Source organism: Anoplopoma fimbria, chromosome 6, assembly GCF_027596085.1.
Source record: "Anoplopoma fimbria isolate UVic2021 breed Golden Eagle Sablefish chromosome 6, Afim_UVic_2022, whole genome shotgun sequence".
Classification (NCBI taxonomy): domain Eukaryota; kingdom Metazoa; phylum Chordata; class Actinopteri; order Perciformes; family Anoplopomatidae; genus Anoplopoma; species Anoplopoma fimbria.
The window spans coordinates 6,833,722-6,859,569 of NC_072454.1; the positions used below are offsets into that span (position 1 = coordinate 6,833,722).

Here is a 25,848-nt window from a genome sequence, read left to right on the forward strand (position 1 = left end):
ACACACACACACACAAGTGCATTAACACACACATTTCCCACCCTTCCTTCTTTTCTTCTACTGCTTTCTTCTTCTGACTTTTTTTCCTTGCACACTCTGTGCCTGCCCTCAACCAAACACACACACACACACACACACACGCACGCACGCACGCACGCACTCACACACTCACACACAAACCTGGCCAGGAACAGGGAGCTATTAGGTTATATAACCTTTTGACAGTTCCCAGCTGGCCAGTAACTAAGGCTGAAGTGCTGGATCGTTCTCTATACACATACACACACATACACTGTACTGTATAGATACACACTTTTAAACGATACACACTTTTAAAGACACACACACACACACACACACACACACACACACACACACACACACGCACACAGTCCTGAAGTGCATTTTACAATAAGCATGAACAACAGCAGATCAACACCGCAGTATTTGAAACTATAAAAAAGAAAGTCATATGTGAGTGTTACAAAGAAATGTACAACCATTTGTCAATACTCAGTTTCTAAGTTTCTAATGAATGCAGGTACACATGAAGTAGGGATTGTAAGTGTCGGGTAAAATAGGCTCATTTCCTGTTAAAGCAAGCTGCAAGTGGAGGAAAAAATGCACAGCTGTCGGAGGTGTTACGTGGACACACCCCTGTCTATAAGAAATAATAATAATAATAATATGCGTATGTTATATTATTATGAAAAATGAAATACCACTGAAAGAAAAATAATGCCACCACATTATGTTTTAACTAACATAATAAGGAAACTTTGATAATTAAAATATCTGGCAAGTCACCCTGTGCTGACACTCTCACAAAAAAAACAGCTTTTAACAACAAAAGCATTAATAAACTTGGTTTCCTCACTGAATCAGTCAAGTGACTTGCAACAAGAGATATAATGTGTTTACTTTCATAACATTTACCTGAAGCCTAACATTAACCATGCAGGACAGATGAAAATTTAGTAGCCTTTAAACGTAATTTCAAGAATCCAAGGTTTGTTTTTAAAGAAAAGAGTAATACGATTGGAAACTAGAGAAAAAAAAATGGAGATTTGAAATCAGTCAGATTCTAAGCTGAAAAAACACAAATAAAAGCACCCTGTTTAGTGGCGTTATCTAGCTTGACCAAACATCTGTCCAGTCATTGCACTGGCTCTTTAACTACACACTATCTACGTACACTTTAAATTCTACATTACTGGTATTGCAATCAGAAGACCTTCTACAATACTCAGTTTGCTTTCCGTATGTTTTGACGTCTTTCTTGTGTAAGGGTTTATGGGTGTGAAATCACTGAGGCCGTCTTGTTTTGGGAGAAATGTTTTAGTCTGAAACCTTGTCTGTTTTATTTCATATGTTCTTCTGAAAAAAGACGTATATAGTTTGAAATGTATCTGTTCAGTGTGCAGATTTACAGCCCGAAAAGCACACATTAAAGTATCTCATTCTCCTTTGTGGTTTGAAAAAGAGGAGTGTTGTAGTACAGTTTGTGAGAGTTGGGGAGGGAGTGGGAGTATAAGAGTACAGTACGTAACTATGTGTGTGTGTCTGAACATCCCCAAAAACACTGCAGTTTTGTCTGGGAGTAATAAAAGCTACAACCAGAAGCTGTGAAAGCACTGGATAACTATGAATATAATAGAGGAACATTAAAATGCTAATGTGGTCTGTTTGTGCAGATGCTAAACAAGCTACTCTTGATGGGGAAAAAAAGTGAAAAAGTGAAAAATATAAACAAACACAATGTTACACCTAAACATACAACCATGGCTAAAACACACTCTCCCATTTCAGAATATACAACCATAAAAACTGTGTTTGCATAATCTGATGTGTTTTGTTTCTTAAATAAAAGGATACAGTCCCGACCAACTGGAACTCAGAATAGTTGTCACACTTCCAACTGCTGAACCAATGGCAGCGCGAGTCCTTCATGTAGGTGAACATTCCTGAAAAATAGAATTAGGTTTAGCACATTTCTGGCAGTTAATAAATCTAGAAAGCCTCGACGAATTGACAGACAAGGGAAGGAGAGGAGGAAAGATGGAGGCAAGGTAGGAAAGAGGAAGGTAAAAAGATGACGAGATGAGATGCAAGGCTGGATGGAAAGATCAAGCAAACGTATGAAGCAAATTGTATTTTTAATTGTTAATTTCTATTTGAATTTATTTTATATTTCACTTTTAATGACAAGACATCTGCATGGTCTGAGATGTTTATTTCTGCTTGGCAGTTCATCATTTGTAGTGAGAGTCGGAGCAGTAAAACAAAAAGGGGATGAAGAGCAGGTGAGTAGAATAAACCTGCCAAGATCGCGAAGCGCCGCTGAAGTTTTCCAGCTCTGACCGAGAGAAACAGCAGCAGTCTGTTCTGAGCGGAGACACACATCTGGACCGCTCACATCTCCGAACACCAGAAGCTGACACCACTTCACGCATAAAAGAGCCTGTGTGTGTGTGTGTGTGTGTGTGTGTGTGTGTACACCTGCATGTGTGCAGCTAAGTGTGTGTGTGTGTGTGCGTGTGAGGCAGAGCGGGGGCTTTCCCTGTGCTGCTAATGAGGGGAACACAGCTTTCATTGAGTGTGTTGCTTTGGGCCGACATCCCCTGGCACCAAAAACACAGACGACCGCGGAAAGATGGAAAGACGATGGAAAGAACAACTCGACGAGAGGAGAGAGAGACAGATAAAAAGTAGCAGGGAGAGAGGAGAGAGAGAGAAGAGGCAGATACACACTCTGTTTCCATTCAAGTATTTTGTGTGCAGATTTCAATGTACTAGAGGACAAAGGCTGAATTCAAACAGCAAATCTTGGAGAAGATTCGATATCAATATTGTAAAATGGGTTTTCATCCTCACATGACGTGAGAATGTTTCTTGTGGTTAAAGGAAATATTGGAGCAACAGTGATGGAAACACACTTGTTGAATGAAAACGGAGAAAGCTGTTCACTCACATTTCACATAAATTCAATTTGGATTTGGATTAAAATAATGTCTCCGAGTCCCAACCAAATCACAAACTACCACATCGCCATATTCCGTTCTCTCAAAGTAAGGCCTACTTTTCCAAATATTTTTTAACATTTCGTACTACACTTCACATCGACATCATTTGAATCCACCCAAATTGCGTGCTCCAGCAGTAGGTTTTTTCGGGCGCACGTTTAAGGATGACAAAGGGTGGGTCATAAATGCAAAGCAACAAACATTATTGCAAATCAAAAAAGGTGTAATTGTTTAACTACTTTCCTGATCGGTCGTTAAATTAAAAAAAATGTCTAAGCCTCATTCTAGCTGTCATGAACAAATATATTTCATCATTTCATGTTCATCCTGTTTTTATAAACTTAGTACAAAGAGAGGGACATATTTCTGGTTCTGGTCTTCAGAATAATAATCATGTTTCGGTATAATCCCAGCTGGACACCAGGATATAAAAGATTTCAGTGGAACATGCTGAACTTATAAATCATTGGCGAAGAGGTGGATTATGCTGCACGAGTGATCTGGGGTATGGAAGTTTTAAAGCTTGAATCTACCTACCTTTTAACACTACAGGGGGCACATTTGATACTCAAAAGATACTCCTTTTGGTGGATTGTTTCTTTAAAATGTCAGGATTGGAGAGGCTCAAAGACAAACGGGTTAAAAGATGAAAGAAGAAGAGAGGAAGTGAAAAGAGACAAGGGCACACAAACATAATGACACAAATATGGAGATAATTAGAGTCAGGCAGTCTGTAAAGGCAGGAGAGTAAACTGAAAAGAGAAACAGACGTAGAGAAGACAGTCATAACAAGAGCTGCTCAAGTTTCCAAAACCAACACTGACCGCTTTTTCTCGGCCATCTGACACTTATTTTCTGCTGCAGTTTCCCCAACCTGAGACTTCCATCTAATAAAATATTATTTCCCAATAAAGATAAAGATTTTCTTTCAGTTAATTACGGCTTCATTACAATTGCCTTTGCATCAAACTGGATTTCCCACCAGAATCTTGTCGTTATCTGTTTTTCTCTGTTGATAGATCTCAGCTTTTCCATTTTCTGTATTCACACTGTGGTGAATTGATTAAAGCTGCGTGATATCAGCTGAAGGCCCTCTGTGCTAAACTCTAGACAGCCAGATGGAAGTGAGTCTCACCGTAGTCTGTGTGGAAGATCTGTCGGACCAGCAGCAGGAACCACTCCTTCGTCAGGCCGCCCATGTCCAGCCCCGCCTCCCCGACAAACGTCACCCGCAGCTTCTTTTTCAGGTCACACCGCTTCCTCGTCAACTTCATACAGAAACGGAGACACAACATGGGATTAATGAAAAATAAAAACGTTTAATAAATTGTTGTTTTGCATGCACGCACTTTTGAAACCAAATATGTTCTCCCTCAACTATAATTTGTAACAGCTGTCTCATTAAAGCCTCATAGTATGAAAATGTTATGATCGTTTATGCCTAAACTTGTCCAAGCCAAAAAGGACACCTCATAGGGCCCTAAAGTTTCCAGTTTCCAGCCAGGACATTTGGATACATCTGTGAGTTTAAGTCGTCCTTCTTTATTATCTTTGCTCAGTGCTTCAGTAAACAAACTACTTACAGGCAGATGTGTCAATAAAGCCCTATTCGCAAGGGACTAGCATTACCTGGGGACCTCTGGTAACTTGGGGATCATGTGAGGATCACAGAGGTCATGAGGTTATCTTAGTCCTGTGCAAATCGGCAACTCGTGAGTTGGGGTTGTACTTTTTTCAGTTATTTTCTCGTGGTCTCTTTACTCATGGAAACTCAAATATAAAGGTAAAGCCTTGACAGCAGTGTGGGTGCAAATTCAGGAGGCTCATCTCGCTAAACAGCTTGGAGATCAATTTGCACCGGTGCAAGAGGTCTTTGTGAATATCATATAAACACCAAGAGACCTATATAATAGAATTACAAAACAGACATGGATTAGGGTGAATAAGGCTTTAAACTGCAAATCAAAGATAGTTTATTTAAATCAAAAATATGTTTAGCACTGGACTAGCTGACATACTCAATAAAACAACTATTGTTCTACATTATCTCAGAACATGTCTGCGAACACAGAAGTATTTATTCAGTATCTTAAATCTCAAACAAGCTAATTGGTTGCTCCAGCTTCCTCTCGGGAGGCGAGTTTGAAATGGAAACGAAAAAACATATGTTCATGTTTGTAGAAGTTCAAAAGTTAATCACAGTGCATCATGTGTCTGAAAAACACCTGTGAACATGTTCATGCTTATGTTTGCCTCTAGAGACGGAATTAATTTTTCATGCGTAAAATAATTAATTCTCTGCGGAGGAAACATGACCCTTTTTGTTCATTATTATTTTCCATATACAAAGGGACTCCTTGCAATTCATAACTGCTTCAATGAGTACTTTGTGTTAAGCGATAAAAGTGTGTGTGTGTGTGTGTGTGTGTGTGTGTTTATAGTCTGATTGTTTTTATGGCCCATCACATTTCTTTGGAGTGATGTCACCACATTTCCAGAACTGAAGTATCATCTTGATAGAAATGATGGAATAAACTACCCGTATCATTTTTTTTATTATGTGAGCATACAGACTGAAAACCAAGGAGTGTGGTGTTGATGGACACTTTTGTCCCAAAATGCAATGCACAGCAGATATGGAAACTCCAGTGTGTGTGTGTGTGTGTGTGTGTGTGTGTGTGTGTGTGTGTGTGTGTGTGTGTGTGTGTGTGTGTGTGTGTGTGTGTGTGTGTACTGACCTCATCCAGTGAGTCGCTGAGGAGTTGTGCTCGTCGTACTTTAATGTTGAGGAACAGAAGGTTCATGTCCACTCTCTGCCTGCGAGAAACTTTACTGACCAGGCTTTGCTGTTAAACGCACACACACACACACACACACACACACACACACACACACACACACACACACACACACACACACACACACACACACACACACACACACACACACACACACACACACACACAATTAAAGTGTGTGGACATGCATTTGTGGCTTGTGTACATCATTTCAAATTCTGCATGCTTTCAAGGTTTAATGCATCTGTGTTACTGTACTTCTAAAGGCCCCGTAAATAAGGAACAATGAAAAGTTTGGTCCCCACTTCTTCAAAAAGGCAGTTTAAGAGTTAAGACTAGATTAAGACTAGGGTTAGTGGCTTATATGTATTATTTAAATGAGGTACAAAACTGTTTGCTAATGTGTGTGAGACTATGTGTGTGTTGTGTGTCTCACCCTGGCCTGACTGATCATCTGTTGCTCCGAGTCTTTCTGGATGATGGCTTTCTTCACCACTGTTGAAAGGATGAAGGGGAACTGGCAGAAGGAAAACCTTGAGAAAGGACGAGAAGAAATATGAAAAATTAATAACCGTGAAAACACTTCAGTCTTGACCAACTCTCAAGTGTTTTATTAAAATCATAGGCTTTACCCAAATGTGCAGGCTCTGAAATCTACACCCTCCAAGCCCCGAAATGAGCAGAATTCTCCGCCACACCAGCCAGAGACTTTTAGAGCCGATCGTTTGAACTGTAAACTCTGAATCCATTTCCTTTATCAGACGTTAACGAGCCGTGACGCAGCGTGAAACAGACTTTGCGGCTTCTGGAAGTGTTTTCCACGGATAAGCGGCAGCTGTGTGGGAACGTTACTTGGTCCCTGCACAGGCGAAGATACTCTCCGGGTCTGACTTCCAGGAATCTTCAGAAGGAGCTAACATCAGTCTTGGTCATCGTCGGTAGTGAGTCAAGCTAATGTGTTGACACATCTGTTAGCATTTCTGGTCCTTATTAGCAGTTGAGAGCAAGGACACGTTCCCTGGGAAAAGTCAGTACTCACCGTCTTTTCCACTGCTCCATCCTTTAATATCCATCTATGCATATACAAAGCTCCGTCTCCTTGAACTTTTCACATAAGCAACTCATCTTTTAAACAGGCAGGGTGGCTTTTCTATTGATAATCAAACAATATTTCACTCAACAAAGCAAACATTGGTTTTAGTTTGTTATTAGAGCCATTCAAAGATTAATTCAGTCATTTTTTATAAAAGTCAGTAGATTGGAATGCCATTTAAATTAGATATACAAAGAGACAGACACACTTTATCTGACCTATTTGAGTTGCCGTAGTTTTGCCAGGTCCTGTACTCCTCCATGAAGTCTATGTGCTCCAGAGTGATGTTGTAGAAGTCGGTGAAAGGCATGATGGGAGTAGAGGACACACTGTTGGCTGCATCTGAGCACAGGAATAGAAGAAGGAAGATCAAATGTGACAAAATAATATTTTGTGTGTGTGTGTATGTGTGTGTGTTTGTGTGAGAGAGACTCACTGAACAGGCCGAGCACTTTGGTAGCAGAGGGAATCCACCAGGAGCACTTGGCCAGAGGAGGAAGTTCGTCTGGTTCTGCAGGAAACAGTCGGGTGGAGATGAACTGCAGGAGGCGCTCTACCGGCTGCCTGAAACGCCTCGCAGACAGCCTGACACTGACACACACACACACACACACACACACACACACACACACACACACACACACACACACACACACACACACACACACACACACACACACACACACACACACACACACACACACGGTTATTGGTTAACATCAGCAGCTTGGCAGAAGCAAAACTGCACAAACTGCAGATACCCTGATATACACACATGCACAAAAATAGACATTTCAAAAGAGAAAATAGCAGCGTTGGATGGAGAGATTTGGGTTTTTGGATCCGAGAAGAACTAAACAGAACTTGTAATTTAAAGCAGCTCACTTGTAAATAATCCCCACATAGAGGATGCATTCTCCAGGGCTCCTTTTTCAGGCTTAGAGAGACGCGTAAACAATAGCTTACATTTCTATTGTAGGCTGCATCAAGTTTTAAAAGCCTAAAGGTTTCATAAAAAACCTCTGGCAGTGGATAACCTTTTCCAAAATACAGAAACTTAACAAGTTTTTCTTCTAGGCTTAGTAGCGATGCAACACACATGCCATCCAACTGTCTGATCAGGGTAAGACAGTAATATGGTAATGTATACGGATGTCACCATTCTCCAAATCCACGTTTCAATTTTCTATTCAAACTGTTCTACAAACAGTTTGAATGTGTTTTTAAACACTGTAGCTGTGCCATTGTAAGACTAAAGAGGTTATTCGTAGAGATCAACAGACACCAATTGTCATTCTTCTTTCAAAAGTTAGGCAACATTGGTGTCAAGCATGATATTTTATTGGTAATGTACCACACTAAAGCCCTGAAGTCAAAGTTAAATAACTTTAACTTCAACAGGGTTCAAGCAGGTAGGCAGCTGGAGTGGAGGGGAAAAAAAATGCTTGGAAAAAAACAATCTGGCTTTTGACTTAGAAGGTGGAAATCGGAGTCTCAAATTTCAGCGATTAACAATTTAAAGTCAAAATCTTGACACCCTGCGCACTGTATATGCAGCATATATGAAAATGCCATGAATGTGATTTCCATAACTGCCACCCCTCGCTCCTGAGATAAGAGCAGGAAGATAAAGATGATGATGGTGATGAGAAAGTTGGTTTCTTTGAAAGAAAAAGCAACTGTTGCAATTTGTCAGAATTTAGGGCTTGTACCAGATGACGAGAGAGATCCATCAGCAATCGAAGCTAAGTGTGATATATGCATGAGCAAATTGAGCGAGAGCTAAATATTTCTAGTTAGAGATGGAAACACTTTAAATTTATGTTCCCAGCACACAATCAATCAGCAGCTAACCCTGCTGCAGAGACCCGATGACAAGACCCAATCCGCCTACACTTCAGAGGTTATTTACAGTAATGAGACTCAAATCACATATCTTCCCTTAGAAGAGTTTACAATCTGTTCAACTTATTACAGCCTCTGTCCTTAGACTCAGTTTGGACGAGGAGAGAATGTGTATGATTATACAGCAACGATAAAAAAAACCAAAATAATATGCTTTTGCTTTCATCCATCTGATGGAAACGCAGAAAAGACAGGAAGAGGATGACAGGATGATAGAGAAAAAAAAATAGAGACAAAAAATGTCAAGGTTTGTCACATTCAAATTCTAAAACACACACAAACACATACTTACTTTTTTAGCCAATGAACCAGGAAGTGATGGTCGGCCTCGGACAGAGCTGCGATCTGCCTCAGCAGGTGAGCGTAGATCACATAGGTGCTGGTGCTCGAATACTGGGGGTTCTACACACATAAACACACACACACACACACACACACACACACACACACACACACACACACACACACACACACACACACACACACACACACACACACACACACACACACACACACACACACACACACACACACACACTGGAGTTTCCATATCTGCTGTGCATTGCATTTTGGGACAAAAGTGTCCATCAACACCACACTCCTTGGTTTTCAGTCTGTATGCTCACATAATAAAAAAAATGATACGGGTAGTTTATTCCATCATTTCTATCAAGATGATACTTCAGTTCTGGAAATGTGGTGACATCACTCCAAAGAAATGTGATGGGCCATAAAAACAATCAGACTATAAACCGCGAGACAAATTTATTTTAGAGAGAAAATAAAAGCAAATGCTAAAATAAATAAAAAATGGGAGACACGTGTTTACGACTATTGAATCAAGATAAGAGTCACTTGTCCTATAAAAGGAAATCCAAGACAGATTCAACTCTGATTGGGTTCTTCAGGTCAGACTCACGCTGAACTTGTTTGGTGTTTATTTTGTTTCAAAGAAATGACTCACTTTAAACCTAAGAACACAACGTTCTGTTTGTTAACTCACTGTTTGGATGCAATAAGAATAACAACAGATGGCATAATGAGTGAGATAATTTGAAAGAGGTCCATTCAGTTTTCGCAGGGTTTTAACAGAAGAGTGAAAGAGAAGAGCTGAATGTGTAGCTTGGAGAGCTTTTAAAGGAGGGAGAGTCGTCATCAGACAGGAAACCAGCAGTCCTCAACTCCAACATGACCTCACCCAGTCCCAATCTGTGTGTGTGTGTGTGTGTGTGTGTGTGTGTGTGTGTGTGTGTGTTCTCATGAGAGTTTGGAAGACGGGAGGAGTCCTCAGAGTCAAACGGTAGAGAATCAGACATTAGGTGTGTGTCTGTGTGTTGATGGAGCGTGGAACCACAGTGGAACTACTGTAAATTCCTGTCTTTATCGGATACTAATCCCAAAAACCATATATGGAAATCAGACTGGAGATAAAGAGAGAGAGAGAGAGAGAGGTGAGAGAGAGAGAGAGAGAGAGAGAGAGAGAGGAAAATAGAATCAAACAGGATTAAAAAGGATTGAAGAAAAGACCTCACAAACAGAAAAAGAGAGAGCAAGACAGAGAGAGGTGCAAGTGAAATATGTCTGACCGTCATCACCGATGAGAAGAGAAAAAAAAGAATGGGAGAGAAAAAAAGGGTGTGGAAGGAAAAAGAAAAAAGAAAAGAAAAATGGATGTTCTAAATCCCTGTGTTTAACAAGGATACGATCACAAACATATTTCATTTCTTTACTAAAGCATGAGTATCCTGCGCTGATGAGGGTGAGGACAGATCATGTTTATGTATCAGAATTAGCTTTACAAACTGTTTATTGTAACCCTGTGTGTTTCCCAGCTGACAAGCAGCATGGAGACCTAGTGAACCACAGCAGCCAACAGTTTCAACAGTTTCAATTAGTAATATTGATTGTTGACCGCGTGTATATGTGAGCAGCACGGCCCATGTACGTTCTGGCAGTTATTTCTTTTTTTTTATTAAAACCAAATATGGAAAAAACCCACATGTCAGGAGACCTTTTGAGTCAGCCTGCCTTTAATGTCTCTACAGGACTTTCAGTCTCACCTGGACAAGAATTAAATAAGCTCGAAGGTCATCTTTTGTCCGAGGCCTGAAAACAGAACACACACGAACAAAATCAATCACACAAGAGAAAGACTGCACAACAAAGCACAACAAAACCAAGCCAGGCTAGCTTGCATCTACCTCATTTCCATTTTTCTGCGATTCTTTTAGCTAAAGAAGGTCATTTAGAAAATGAAAATAAGCAAATGGATCACAAAAATGCAGATTTTGTCACAGTAGTGTTCTCACCCTTTCCACTCCCTCAGCAGGCTGTTGATGATCCCTTTCAACACTGACTTCTGGATGTCCTGAGGCTAAACACACATACCAAAACAAATTCAGAAAACCAATCAGAAGGTTGAATCAACATTCCTGAATGTCAGAGACCCACAAAGTGAAGTCAAAACACTGGCCGCCATATTTATCTAACCTTTTCCTTAACCAGAGAGGTCACAGAACACAGAAGCGTTTACAAGGACAGCTTGAGGTGTTTCATGTTTGAAAAAGTTTTTGTGTGTTTTCGGATCTCATTAATAGGCATCCCTTCACAGCTCATCAAGTCAGCGGGTATGTGAAGTTGTATAATATGTATGTAAACTTAAATAGAGGCTATAAACTCTGTTAAAGACTTGATTTAATTATGAAAGAAAAACATTATCCTTTGCAAATGTCCTTGTTGGTGGTGGCGGTTCAAATCCCCCATCTGAAATATGCCCACAGAGCTAAACAGTGAGTTTCCAGAAGTGAAATTCCCATTCATATTCTGATTTTGATTATAAGCCATAATGTTGTGACCATCCAAGGTAGATTTACCACAAGCTATGAGATTGTGAGACGATGGTATATGTTCCTGTAGAAGCTATATTATACCAACCTTGTTCGAAGAAAAACAGATTTGTTTGCGATGTTATGGAGAAGTACTAAACTATGCATAGTCCTAAACTGTAACATCACTATAAATATATACAGAAATATGTTTCTAAAAATATCCCAGGTGATAAAAAAGGCATGCAGTGGCTGATTCTGTCTTCACTTCAGATGGACACAATATGTTTAAAAGTTTTTGGGATTTCCCAGAAGGGGTGAGTTGCCATTTGTAATGGTGAAAGGGGTGGGTAGTTCCTTCCTTCTTAATAATTAAGTTTTAGTTAAGTCTGTTATCATTGCCTTTTTTTCAGTTTTTATTTCCTCCTCATTCAGTGTTTTATGGTCATGTAGTTTGTTTGCTTGTTCCAGGGTTTAAACTCGTTAGATGAGGGTTTTCTGTATCATTAGTGGACCGGAGACGTTTAAAAAACTTGAATGGATCTGGAGTCAGTTTGATGATGAGCTTGTATGTGTTTGCAGACGGGGGTATTTTTGTCTCGTGCTTACTGTGCTGAGCAGTGCGTCGTAAACAGCGTTGACAAACTTGGCGTTGACTCCCGAGTCGTCTATGGTGTTAAAGGATCCATTCGCCTCTCGCTGGGAAAGGACGGAGGAGGGAGGACAGAAAATGAGGAAAGAAAGCAAACGAGAGAGCATGAGAAAAAATAACTTAAACAGCATAGAAAAAATGCTTTCCCATAGTAAAACGATCCGGGCGTCTGGTGAAATTTTAACAGCATCTAAAGCAGTTTTCTCACAACAGGCCTTCTGCTGAGAGCCAGACTGTGTGTGTGTGTGTGTGTGTGTGTGTGTGTGTGTGTGTGTGTGTGTGTGTGTGTGTGTGTGTGTGTGTGTGTGTGTGTGTGTGTGTGTGTGTGTGTGTGTGTGTGTGTGTGTGTGTGTGTGTGTTCTACCTTGAAGGCAGCGTTGATTTCTATGAAGGAGTCGAAGGTGGTCAGGTAAAACTCTCGGACCTCCCTCCAGTCACCCGATTGGACGGCACGCTCCATGTCCTCCCTGGCAACAACAACAAAAACACAATGCTTAATAAGACAAAACCAGACTTAGCTCCAAAATAAGTAAATAATAAGTATTTGTTTTAGTGTGTTTTTAAACGTCAAAAGCGAGGTGGTTTAGGTTTTATGGGGAGAACAGTCTTAATGTTCTGGTTCCCAGGTCAGGGACTACACACTCACTGAAACTCCTTGGTGGTCTTGGTACGCAGGGGGATGATGGGGTCGGAGGGGAACGGAGCTTTGACCTCTGGGGGAAGAGTGTCAATGGAGAGCCGCTGCTTCTGACGGACATCGCTGCAGATCGGAGGCAGCTCTCTCCCTGGGTGAGAAAAACAGACAATAAAACACTTATTAACTTCGCCTCCAATGGAGCGGGGGGGAAATGTTCATTGCAGCTCTGGAGGGGAAACCAAATGTTAAAGTTATGACTTGGATAGTTTCAAATGATATCAGTCCTTACCTGTTCAAAACCTGATTTTTATGTTGATTGATTTAAATACTTCTTTAAATGAATAATTATAAGAATTAAATCTGGATATAAATGTGTCTCAAAATCTCTCAGATACCAAACCTTCACCTTCACCATCTGAGCTATTCTGAACTGAGCCCCAGTAGCTCTCACACAGAGAATAAAAAGGTATGGAGCTCAAATGTCATCAGCTTAATGAGAACATTAATATTCTAATAACAAACATTGAGTAATTTTATTAAATGATCATCATTTAATTGGCGTAAAAATCATAATCAAACAATGATGAATGTAGTTGAGAGGTTAAAAAAATAGTTTCTTGTTTGGACTTAATTGCTGATGAATATATTTTTAAACAAGAGCCAAATTTAGTCCCAGACAGGATTTGACTTTATGAGCTATCAGAGCTTTCTGAGCACAGAGCATGTCTATTGATTAGAGCTGCACAATTAATTCAATATTAATCACAATTTTGGCTTTCTACAATTAAATATATGATCCACAGATCAATATTAACGTTAAAAAAATGCCTGCTCCACGCAAACAAACTCTGCTGCATATCAAATCAAGCGCTTCCTAAACTAACAGCCAGCCAACCGGAGTGTGTGATGGTGGTGTTTTGAATTCAGGTGGAGAAGAAGCTTATTTTAAGTCTTTTTTTTATTTGTACAAAAGCAGGAATGTAGCACAACATTGAACAGAAAGCAGTGCTCCGTTTATTCAAATTGTGCAATGAAAAAAAAGTGCAATGAAAATATTTTAAAATCAATGCATAATCGTGATAAATAATTATTATCTCAATATAGAGCTCAGATGAGTATCATGATATTAATTATGAGGTCTGACTCTCAACTTTTTTTATTGTTATTTCAAGTTTAGCTGTATATTTAGAAAATCTGCAAGTGAGAACATATTTAACAATCTCTACATTTATGGAGGATTAAAAAACGATTCCACAATCTATTAACAAATCGATCAATCAACCAAAGCAGAGAGCATTTTCGTTGCCACATAAAACTGCTGATGTAAAAGAGCTTTCAATCAATGATGGAGGGAAATCGACAAATTAGCTTTACAGCAAACAAAACAGACAAATTGTTTTACTGAACCTATCAGCAAACATTTAGACATGTAGGACCTTTATACAGCAAGACAAATAGGGACAGAAGGACAGACAGTGAAAGATATTCAGGCTGAGACAGCGATGCCATTGATGATGTTGCTTCCACACACTCCTGACCATCTATTCATTCTGTTTATAATTAGCCCCCTATTGTCTCCGTTTCCACAGTAACAATAGTCACCAGCAGGCCTGCCCAGGTGCATTGTGGGTGCTCATTTTGTAGGCATGGACACATTGCACAAGCAGGAGATAAAAGGGACACAGGTACAGAGGCAGACAGATGGATTCGTGACAATGAGAGCAGGTGTTACATCACAGGAACCCTCACTTTGCTTTATTTGTGTGGACAGTGGAGGTGCTTTAGACTGAGGGTGGCGCTACAGAAAAGGTCACGGGGTCATTAGAATTAAAGGAGTTCATCCTTTGGGAAGCAGAAAAAAAAACAAATTGTATGTGAATCTTTTCATGATTCTGTGAAGAGTACAACTAGTAAAAATATTGGTCTGATGGTGGTGCCAGAGTAAAGGTCAGAAAGGTTGAAATTGTTTTTGTATTATTTCCTGGCATGTTTTTAATAAAAAATAAAAAATAAATAATAATAATTCTTCTTCTTCTTCTCCTTTTTCTTATTGTTGTTATTATATAATAATTGTTATTATATTGTTAATGTTCTGCAGATTGTTTTATTGGTCAACCTTTTAGCTGGTTAGCTTTCCAACCATTATATGAATGTAACATAATTACAAATTCCCCAGTGCTTGGGCCCTTATTGATATGAATGCAATATATAACATTTTTACAATCCCATTACTGTATGTCCAAGAAAATTGCTCCAAAAAAAGTCCATAGTTATGACTTATATCTGTCCCTGGGTTCACAAAATGAAACGATTCATCCTGTTGTGTCCAAGACTGTAATTTTACGGAAATCTGGCTTTTAGCTTTTGATATAGCCCGTCCTGAATCAAAGTGCTCTGGGGAGCATGAATATCAAGCTTGTTTTCATAGCAACCTGGCCATGAAATATAGTCATCAATTTAGCAAATGGAAGCAGATGTAAAAGTGGCGTTGCCATAGTCGCGCCATGCCTCCCACAGGACAAAAAAAGACAAATAGAGCTAATGAAGAAAAAAAATGCTCTTAACTCTCCTCCTCCCATTTTTGCACCCTTGTCCTCTCTCCTCCTCCATCACTGCTCCATAATTACCTCTGCTTTGTCAGCTTGTGCGTCACCCAATTTTGTCCTGACAGCAACAAGTATCGGTCGTCATGACACCCTTTAATCAGAAAAGTCCCCTTCAAGACCTCTAAGGACGTCCTCCTCCATCTCCTCTGTCTTTCATTAAAGTTTACTTCCACAAAGCCTTTGATGTCTTTTGACAAGGGATGAGGGGACGACCTTGTTATCTCCCTCAAGTGTTGCCATCAAGTGCTGTCCATTAATCATTCTTACAGCTGATGCTTAATGAATGAAGCAGTCCTCAAAACATCTTACTGAAGATGGGCTGTTAACCATGTTAGTCCATCGAGTATGATAAGAAACCAAATGAGGAATAAATGGAACAAATTCATTATAAGAAATCCATTCAATTAAGGGACAATTCACAGTAAAGGACTTAAATAACAGCAGCAGATAAAACTCTGCTGCTGACTGATTAATACGACGTTGTTCAAATTGGCATCAAGGATGAACAATGTGTATTCTGAGAATGAACAGCTGGCATTAAAATGTGAGCTGTACCTGGATACATTATCTAGAAAAGGAAAATCGCATGTTAATGCCAGGTGTAAATGCATGCAAAACGGTTTTTTTCTTTCCAGCTTTCAGAAATCCTCTAGACAAATGAGACAGAACTAATGTGGAGCTGAATGCAACTGGATCAGCCAGACCACAGTTGGAGGTGGTCAGGCTCGCTTTGTGATTAGATCTCAGTCTACAAACCTTAAATGTCTAATTATTTTTCTGTGAGCATCGAGGAAGTTGGAGATGTTTAAAGGACAATCAAACCGAGAGCATGGACAATCAAACCGAGAGCATGGCGGTAGATATCCATGCAAACCAATCCTGCCATTTTTTCTTCTTTATCCTGCTGCAGTGCCCCAGTTTTTCTGCTGTGATCAATTATTGTTTTAATCTTTTACCATAAGAAGCTGGACTTTGATGCCAGTGTTTCTAGAAAAGGTGTCATTGTTTTTTGGAGCTGGGAAAAAAAAACACAGGCCGCACAAAACAATATACGACAATAATAAAAGGAAATAAAAACCTCATGTAATAAGTTACAGATGAAATAGCAAATTGTGGTGATTATCCAGCAGGCCGGATGGCTGTAACAGTTCCGAGGAATGCTACACTATCTTATGTGTGTGTCCGTGTGTGTGTGTGTGTGTGTGTGTTTACTTTCATATGGTTTTCATTTGGGGCGGAGGTTTGCATAATTATTCTGGCATCAGTAGCCGTGGTGACAAAGCGGGCTGGTGAGCACTTCGCTGGGTCTGCGTTCTCACGGCAGTCAGAAATAACCTCGCCTTTTAACGTGAAGCAACCTTTTATATCAAAATGCTGAAGACGAATAAACAAAATAGAACCACATCTCCTTACTCTGTGGCAGTGACAGTTTCATAACGGATATTTTCTGATTTTGAAATGCCAGAAAATCATAAAAAAAAAAGAAGCTCATTTTCAGCTGAAATCTGAATCGCAGCCATAAAAAGGCCTGTTACTTTCTAATTAGAAGTGTAATCCTGTCATTTTCTGGGAAATGCAAGATTCTTTAAATGCATCGTCACCAACTGGAAAACATGGACAGCTTTTCTTCTTCTTCATCTTCTTCTCTTACTGCTAAAAACCTTCCAATTTGGAGACACGAGTTTCTGCGCTGATGTCGCTGCTAGCGGCTCAACGTAAACAGTTTGAGCGCATACATCAAGCATTCTATAAACAGAGGAAGTAACACATCATTACAGCTTAGACGAGACAGAGAGCACAGCGAGAACAAAGACAGTGAACACACCACACTGACATTCAAAACTGCAGTTTGGTGCCATTGAACTGCTTTACTGACTAACGCTTGCTTTGAAATTAACTTATATGGAGGCAAATCAGAAAGTACTGACATAGCTTGTTGTACAACTTGAAGAAAAAGTACATTGGGTATGAGAATTTGCAAACATATACTCCTTTTGCTTCAAACACGGAAAAACTTCTAAGATTAGGTGATGGACTCCTTTTCGCACTGCCGTTAAATGAGTTTACCTTTCTGTTTCTCTTTTTTTCCTGGTGTATCGTAACACTAGTAAACAGTAAAAAGCAGCATTGAGCGTGTGAAATGCCGCAATGGTAACTTCTTTTTTTCATTTCTATCACTTTTATAGTCTCCTTTAAAGCTCGGTGCGGACTAATTTAAAATCGATGTTCCAGCATATCTCGTACAGAGATTTTGTAGCTGAAATGACAAAGCAAGAGCTCGAAAAGGGGCAGAAATGGGTGTGTCCACAGGGGTGTCATGTGTCCATCACTGCTGATCTGATAAATACCTGTGACTTCTGCAGAGTCATTTGTCCCTGAAATGAATACCGATTGTAACCTTTCCCAGTGAAGATAAAAGCCAGATGTTCGTTGGTGTTAGTGTTTTTTTTGTGGAGTGGGAAAGGGGCTATACAGTGTTTCCGTGCCTCTGTTTTCTACTACAGATTACTAATGATAAAAGCAGGCACTGACACTGGTAATTTAATTAAACCTGTTAGTGGTTTCATTTGCAACTAACAGACATGAAAAGCTGCTGTTGTGTTGCAGCATGAAGCTTTCATCAGAGCACAGTCGAGAACCACAAGACCAAAAGATACAGCAAAGAAAAGAGTCTCTGTCCATTAGTTGCAAATGAAACCAGTAAAAAATATTGTGACACTTTTTAGATTTGCCTTTAGAATGCAAACATTTTTTTGTCGGAAATCTGGTTTTGCAAAATATAAAAACATGAACTTAGGTGCACTTTTTTCCTCTCATAATGTCTATCTGTTGCAGGCGAAGCCACACCAATACACACTATAATGGTCTGGGAAAGTTTCAAATATGAGAGAAGGATAAAACCTCTCGTCTAGACCCATATGTTCCTTTAACAGGAATAACATTTGCCTATGTGATTATTTTGTGTGTGTTTTACATTAGTCACAGTGTTTTAGGAAATCTTCTAGACGTCATTGAGCAGCCAGCAACAGTGTTGAAAGCTGAATGTGAGAATAAAAAAATATTTTGTTTGTTGATTTTTAATCCTCTTATGACAGCAAATATGCTTCTAGTAACCAGAAGTGATTAAAAAAAAAATGAAAATGAGCTCATTTATTTTGAAAAACAAAAACATATCTGTTCTGTTTGATGAAATAGAATAGCTGTGAGCTCACCATGTCGGAGCCACTGGGTGCTGGTCAGGGTGCCCGTCATGCCGCCAGCAAAGCCCCGAGCCCCCGCGTCCCTCCTCTGGCTCAGTGTGGAGATGAAGGTGCCCAGAGACGGAAACGGCTGCTTAGCGCCTCGCCCAAAACCCTGCAGCAGGAAGATGACATCATCACCACGAGGAACAGAGAAGAAGAATTTCGGCCGAAATATTGTATATTATGTGGGAGACATTCTGAGGGACACGGACACTAAAAATGTCATGAAAAAAAATCAGAAAATGTTGTTGACTAAGAAAGTCATCACGCTAGGGAAAGAAAAACGACAGCAAAACTTACAGCTGTATGAAAATGTTTCATATGTATGAATATGAAATATTGTTATATACTTTAAATACTGTTTACACACATACATGACATGGACAAACTTTTTGGAACGGATCCCTAAATTTTGTTTTTTAATGAGTTGTTTAAATTCAAATTTCATTGAAATATACTGAAATGCTTTACGGGTTGTACCCAATGAGTGGAATATATTAATTTCAAGCTTTATAATGTGACCTTGAATATCAAAGATGACAATAGTAACACTACTTTTTTTACACTTGAATGATTAACATTTAAATCTAATATACATAAAAACAGAATTTAAAAGTTAAACTTGCTGCACTTTATTGCACGGAGATTGATTTTTACTAATCTGCCAAGATCGACACTGATATATCTGAGATAAGCCAACAATATCAATAATATTGACATAACAGACCTCCCAATAATGTGGATAAAAGCCACTGCAAAAAGTAGCTACAGTGACTGAAGCTACGTGTAAAGCTCATATACAATTAAACAAATTCTCATAAAATTCAACATTTAGCATTTTAATATTAACAATAAATGAAGCATGAAATGGCCACAAACGTTATAAATATGGAAACCGATGCTAATTTGTAAATGTTTTTTTTTACTCTTTCTGAAAAATAGCATAATAAAACACCATATAGCTACCATAACTAATGTATTTACTAAAGAAACTCAGGATTCTCAGATGTTATAGTTTCTCACCAGAATGGGAACTCCTTAAATCAATCCAGACTTTCAGCTGAATGAACAGACAATGACAACATAATAAAAACTGAAGCGATCTATCTAACATAGCATTTACTGCATGGTCCCTGTGATTAATCACCTTCTGGTCTCTGCAAGCTGCAGAAGAGCCACAAGTGCATGAAGAGGAGGACGTGAAGAGGAGAGGAAGGAGGGATTTACAGGGCGGAGGAGAAAATGGAAATCATATGAGAAATGGGAAGAGAATGAGATAAACAACAAAAAGAAGGGAGGAGAGCAGGGAAGAAGGATTAAGAGAGGGAAAAGAAATGAAATTGATGTAGATAAGGCAGGAAAAATAAAGATGAGGAGAAAAAGAGAGAAAAATGAAGGACTGAAGGAGAACACCAAGAAAGGGAAGTAAAAACAAATGTACGAATAGATGGAAAGCAGAAAGAATAGAGGAGGAAGAGAAGAGGAGGAGGGATGAGAGGTGGAGGATGAGGAGGTGGAGAGATCAACAGATGCACAGCAGCCGCTCATGACAGCAGCAAAGACACGAACACACACCACACCCACACACACACACACACACACACACACACACACACACTCACACACACACACACACACACGCGCTCCAGCAGCGATGTGTTCAAGAACAGAAGGAACACAGTTAATCCGCCATTCAAAATGAAACAGTTTCCAAAGAAACAAGACCTCAAGGAAGAATCTGAACAAAATCAGTCCTGGCATCAGCACGCACACACACACACGCACACGCACACACACACACACACACACACACACACACACACACACACACAACAAACACATGCTTTCTACTGTTTCCATGACATTATATTATTTTCTCTCTTGTGCACGGCAACACAGAGAGAGAAAACAAAGGACGGTTTGTCTCCGAAGGAACAACCTCACACAGTAACAGGTTGTGTTTTCAGAGTAATGACACACAAAGAGACATACGCATACACTGCAAAAACACATACGCATCCTGTGTCTTTGAACGTCTGTTTAAAGAGCACAAATGAGAAAGTACATGCATGAACACGTGCAGGTTTCGTTAAAGAGATCCACGGAAATCACTGAAAAGAAGCACATCAGTGAAACCAACACAGAGCTGGTTGGATCTAAAGGCAATGAAAGAGAAGTTCAGAAAAAGAGACACATGTCCAACTGAGCTTACAATACAGTGGGCCATCTATCATGACCAGAATTTACAAGAAGATCTTATTACCAGTATTGAAATGTGAAATAACTCATTGACCTGCCATGAGATTAGGTCCAGATATCAACGTTATATTCAGGATGAACTGTCACATTATCTAGCTACCATAATCAGATCAGATTCAATCTGTCCAATACTTTGTTTCATGAGCATAACGTATTGTGAGCAAGTGATGTTTAGTATTTAGTTTAAAGTGCCTCTGTGACTTAATCCAGCCTCACATGGATGCTAGCGTTCTGCAGACCTCCAGTCTTGTTCCTCTCATGTTGCTTTGCTGCATCCTTGCACCTAACAGGGACGTGTGCATAATTACACTCCTTTCTCTGTGAAGCCACAGAGCAGCCACTTCACTCTCTCTGCTCTTTCTCCTAACTCTTTCATCATCATCATCATCATCAACGACGACATAGCCCCCGCCCACTCCGGCTGACTGACAGGTGATCTCTGGGAAACGTGGAGCAGAGACACAGCAGTGTTGACAACTGAGCAACAAACACAGAGACTACATCCAAATCAGCCACAGCTTGTTTTTCATTGAGAAAGAATTGGTTGTGGACAAATGTTTCTTGTAGTTTTCCCTCGAAGAAACAAACACAGACCACGGCCCGGTTCACATCTGAAAACTATTAACGGTTTTAGCAGCAGTTTTTAGTTTTCTTTTTAATCTCAGTGAGCTTTGTGATGTCAGTTCTGTCCAACTCTGCTCAGTCATTCAGTCTGAGAGGAAATGCTGTCATCCGGAGAGAAACCACACCAACAGGAGCTCCACATCTGACCCTCTCTTTCTCACACACGCAGTTTGCTGTGCAGTCTCTCTCTCGCTCTCTCTCCGTGTAATCTTTCTAGTGATTTTCAAATGTCTCTTTATGGTAGTGCTTCATACTGAAGTTCTTTCCTGAGTGTCTGTTGAAGAGTCAGACAGACCTGCAGCTGATGAGCGGGTCCGCGTTAACATGACGACCAGGTACTTACTGAGAGCAGCAGTCGGTTCAAAAACGTGTGATCAATCCACGGCCATTATCCCTCGCTACATTCGGCTCGGTCTTGGCACCAGAGGACTCTCTGGCTCGTCCGTGGCTGCCAGATTTGAATAGGTTTGGTCTGGTTCTGCAGATTTGAGTTATTTTAGGCTGAGAAATCCAACCTAGTTAGCAGCACTTGGGCCAGAGACGACTCATAGAACTGATCTACGTAGACTTGAGCTGATTCTGGTGGATCATTCATCTCAAGACAGGGATGAGTGTGGAAACTGTGTTGTGACAGATTTAGGCCACCGTTGGTCCCGTCGGCTCTCTGGGTGTGAAAGTGCTATGAGAGAATAATACTATGAAGAATCACAGAAACCAGACGGAAGAAAATAATCAGACTGAAGTCGAAATATTGAAGGTCTGGAGAAAATTGAGGTGAAACGGGAGCTCTGGTCTAATATCTGTTCAGGTGAAAACAAACTTCAATTCTTCTACTTTCATGGTCTGCATAAAAACAATGTTGGACCTTTTTTTAATCCAACTTTTGAGCCTGAATCTCCTCAGACCAGCTCACGGGACCAGAAGAACTTCTGAGGAGGAATCAAAGATTTCCGTCTGACTGAAGTCCTAGAGAAAGGAGCTGCAGAGGGAGAACGCATGCAGCCACTTTATGGCATTTCCAGACACAACCGGAGTCGGTCTGAGCAATGACAGACTGTTTATTGGTCAAAACCGACTGATCCGCACATTCCTGCTCCCTGACACTATGGAGATGACATCAACCAACCAGCCTGTAACCCCCGCCAGTCTGTTCCGAAACGACACCGATAAACAGCCCACCACTCAGCTCCCTGCTATGCATTTAAAAAACACTGCTGGAGAGCTGGATATGTCAGGAGTCATTATGTAGGGCAGCAGCATCACTTTTTCCACAGGGAGAAAACTACAGCTTTTCTTCAGTTTACTTCCACTTAATGTTCACTGCATGTTAAAGTGAACAATCCAAAAGATCAGCAGCAGAATCTGTTGAATAGCAGATCATTTATTATAGAATGATTTGGGATCGAGTGATGAACTAACTTTTGATTTTTAAATTTGTATTAAAACGAGAGGCTCATAGATATGACCATGCAGTACCGATGTGCCCAACTACCTAATTATGTGTTTTTTTTGTATCATGATTAAATAAAACAAATAAAGTAGCATGAAGACTTAAGACAAGATAGGGTCTTAATAACAGTAAAAGTTAAGAATCACTTATTCAGACTTTATGCCGCTTAGAAATATTCACCAATCATAGAATGCTGCTTGTTTTGAAATCAAATGTGGCTTATCATCTTTTATATCAATTCCATTTCTTAAAGGATCCATGCACCATTTCTGAAATGTTAACAATAGTAAAACTGATTGTTTTTCCTAATTTGAAATAGAGAAAAAAAGAAGAAGTTGCACATTGGATGGCCAAGTTTTTCTGTTTTCCCCACTTTGATATATACTATTTTCAAAACACAGAAAAAAAGAAAAGAAAGAAAAAGAGGGAGAGCAAATAAAAAAAGAAATGAGGAGAAATGCAGTGTTCTTACAGCAGGAGCGGGGCTGCTGTAAATCGGTGGAAGCCTCTCTCTCTCCCTCTCCACTCCTGACAGCGCAGAATGTTCTCCATCCATCCTCTCGGTGTTGAAGAGAGAGGGACAAAAGTTGGGTTTTTTTTTCCCCCCCTTTGAAAAAGCCTCAGTCCTCTCCAGCCTGTGTGTTTCTGCTCCTCACAGGGCCACACATGTTTCCACCAGAGCCAGTCTGACCCCGAGATACCCGTCTGACCCGTTATTTCAGATACATCAGGGAGCTTCACATCCTTGAAGAACCGGAGTGAAGTCTACCTTCGTCGGACAGGTGGGCTCCTCAGCCTGACGCGTAAAACGTCTCCAAAACGCAGAGCGCGTAAAGTCTCCGGTGGGAAACCCCGGAGGAGCCTGGAGCTTTGGGTTTCGTTTCAAGGAGAGAGTTCATAAGACACGTCCAGGATGAGCTCCTACCAGCTCCTTCTTCTCCTCCTTCTGTCCCTCACTGCGTCGTCCGTCGGGTGAAGCTGCAACGCTGCGGGCCGGCGCCATGTTTGGAGCAGGAGGAGGCGCCTGGAGAGCAGAGCCTGGAGACGGACACACACACACACACACACACACACACACACACACACACACACACACACACACACACACACACACACACACACACACACACACACACACACACACACACACACACACACACACACACACACACACACACACACACACACACACACACACACACACACACACACACTGTGGAAATAACGGGAAATTGGAGATTTGGATTCACAATAAAAGTGGAAGCCTTAAAAAAGACAGAAAGTAAAAAAAGAAAAAAAGAAAGAAAATGTAAAAACCAAACCTGTTAAAACTCGACTGCACTGAATAAATATAATATAAAAAATATATGAAATAAAACAGCATGTGGTCAATCAGAAGTAGGACTTTTTTTTTTGTGTCAATTATTGTACTTACTTAATGTTAAAGACAGTCATTTTTATAATTTTGACAATCTTTGAATAAATATCATGAAATCTAAATCTGAATGTAGACTTCTATTTCTGGTCAAGTGGCTAAAAGTGGAAGCCTTAAAAAAGAAAGAAAGTAAAAAAGAAAAAAAGAAAGAAAATGTAAAACCAAACCTGTTAAAACTCGACTGCACTGAATAAACAACTATACACAATTATAAAGGAGGACAGAAGAAGAAAAAAAGATGCTATGTTAGGAATTATAAAAATTTAAATATATGAAATAAAACAGCATGTGGTCAATCAAAAGTAGGACTTTTTTTTGTCAATTATTGTACTTACTTAATGTTAAAGACAGTCATTTTATAATTTTGACAATCTTTGAATAAATATCATGAAATCTAAATCTGAATGTAGACTTCTATGTCTGGTCAAGTGGCAACATGTGACAAGTAAGGATGAGATGACGTTGACTGTCTTGTACTTTAAAAATCAACATTAAAAACATGTCAGAACTTTAATAATAATGACTTAATGCTTTAATAATTGTTGGCCTGATGACATAGGTTTGACTTTAAAAGTAGATAAATAAACACAAATGTTCTTCTTTTAACATTATTTAAACATTTTCTACAACCGTAGACGTATGCAATGTAGAGTAGCCCTGTGTGATCAAGAACATAGGTCAGCAACTCTGTCTCTCATCTGTTTGGAGAAACAGACAGGAGTACCAGAACAGTAGCAAAGCAAGGTACTGCTTTATTGCTTTGGTGTTGTGCTTGTACTCCTGTGTGGTTTTCCAGGACTTTTATTTTGACAGTTTTGTGAGGAAGTGATGAGCTGTGATTATTCAGTCTTGACTGTGGCCCTGCAGACTCTGCGTCACCGCCACAATTTAACTTCTGTCCATAATTAGTGAGCAACAGGATCTGGGCTGCTGGCCAACTCTCACTGAACATTAAGAAACTGAAGGGCTCCTGATGTTTTAGATCCATGTGTGTGTGTGTGTGTGTGTGTGTGTGTGTGTGTGTGTGTGTGTGTGTGTGTGTGTGTGTGTGTGTGTGTGTGTGTGTGTGTGTGTGTGGTTTCTCAGTAAAGTTGAGATCATCTGAACTCTCTCGTCTGGTTTCCTAAAAGCAGCTTCAGTGTTTCTGCTGGTCCTGGAAAAGCCTTGAGGACAGATTTAGGTCTTATATTCTTGTAATGACAACTTTCCTTTTTTGTTGTTCAGTTTTATTTTAAGGCCAATAGAAAGTGGAAAAACTCTGCCTTGTATGAAACAAGGAGACAAAACGTTAGAAAGGCC

At 39.9% G+C, this 25,848-nt stretch overlaps 1 protein-coding gene across 1 annotated transcript in view; it reads right to left on the reverse strand.

The window, feature by feature from the left end:
- hectd2 (HECT domain containing 2) overlaps nt 1–23,921 on the reverse strand; it is a 43,419-nt gene extending 19,498 nt beyond the window's left edge. Inside the window, exons 1-14 of the mRNA XM_054599864.1 lie at nt 23,587–23,921; nt 18,752–18,893; nt 12,943–13,081; nt 12,661–12,763; nt 12,254–12,343; nt 11,129–11,193; nt 10,880–10,925; nt 9,112–9,221; nt 7,351–7,499; nt 7,133–7,256; nt 6,258–6,354; nt 5,762–5,869; nt 4,159–4,291; nt 1,876–1,964 (exon numbers count right to left, since the gene is read on the reverse strand). Of these exons, the coding sequence (XP_054455839.1) occupies nt 1,876–1,964; nt 4,159–4,291; nt 5,762–5,869; nt 6,258–6,354; nt 7,133–7,256; nt 7,351–7,499; nt 9,112–9,221; nt 10,880–10,925; nt 11,129–11,193; nt 12,254–12,343; nt 12,661–12,763; nt 12,943–13,081; nt 18,752–18,893; nt 23,587–23,670 (1,479 nt within the window). The 5' untranslated portion in view covers nt 23,671–23,921. The remainder of the gene's footprint in view (nt 1–1,875; nt 1,965–4,158; nt 4,292–5,761; nt 5,870–6,257; nt 6,355–7,132; nt 7,257–7,350; nt 7,500–9,111; nt 9,222–10,879; nt 10,926–11,128; nt 11,194–12,253; nt 12,344–12,660; nt 12,764–12,942; nt 13,082–18,751; nt 18,894–23,586) is intronic.
- Between the last annotated feature and the right edge of the window lie 1,927 nt (nt 23,922–25,848).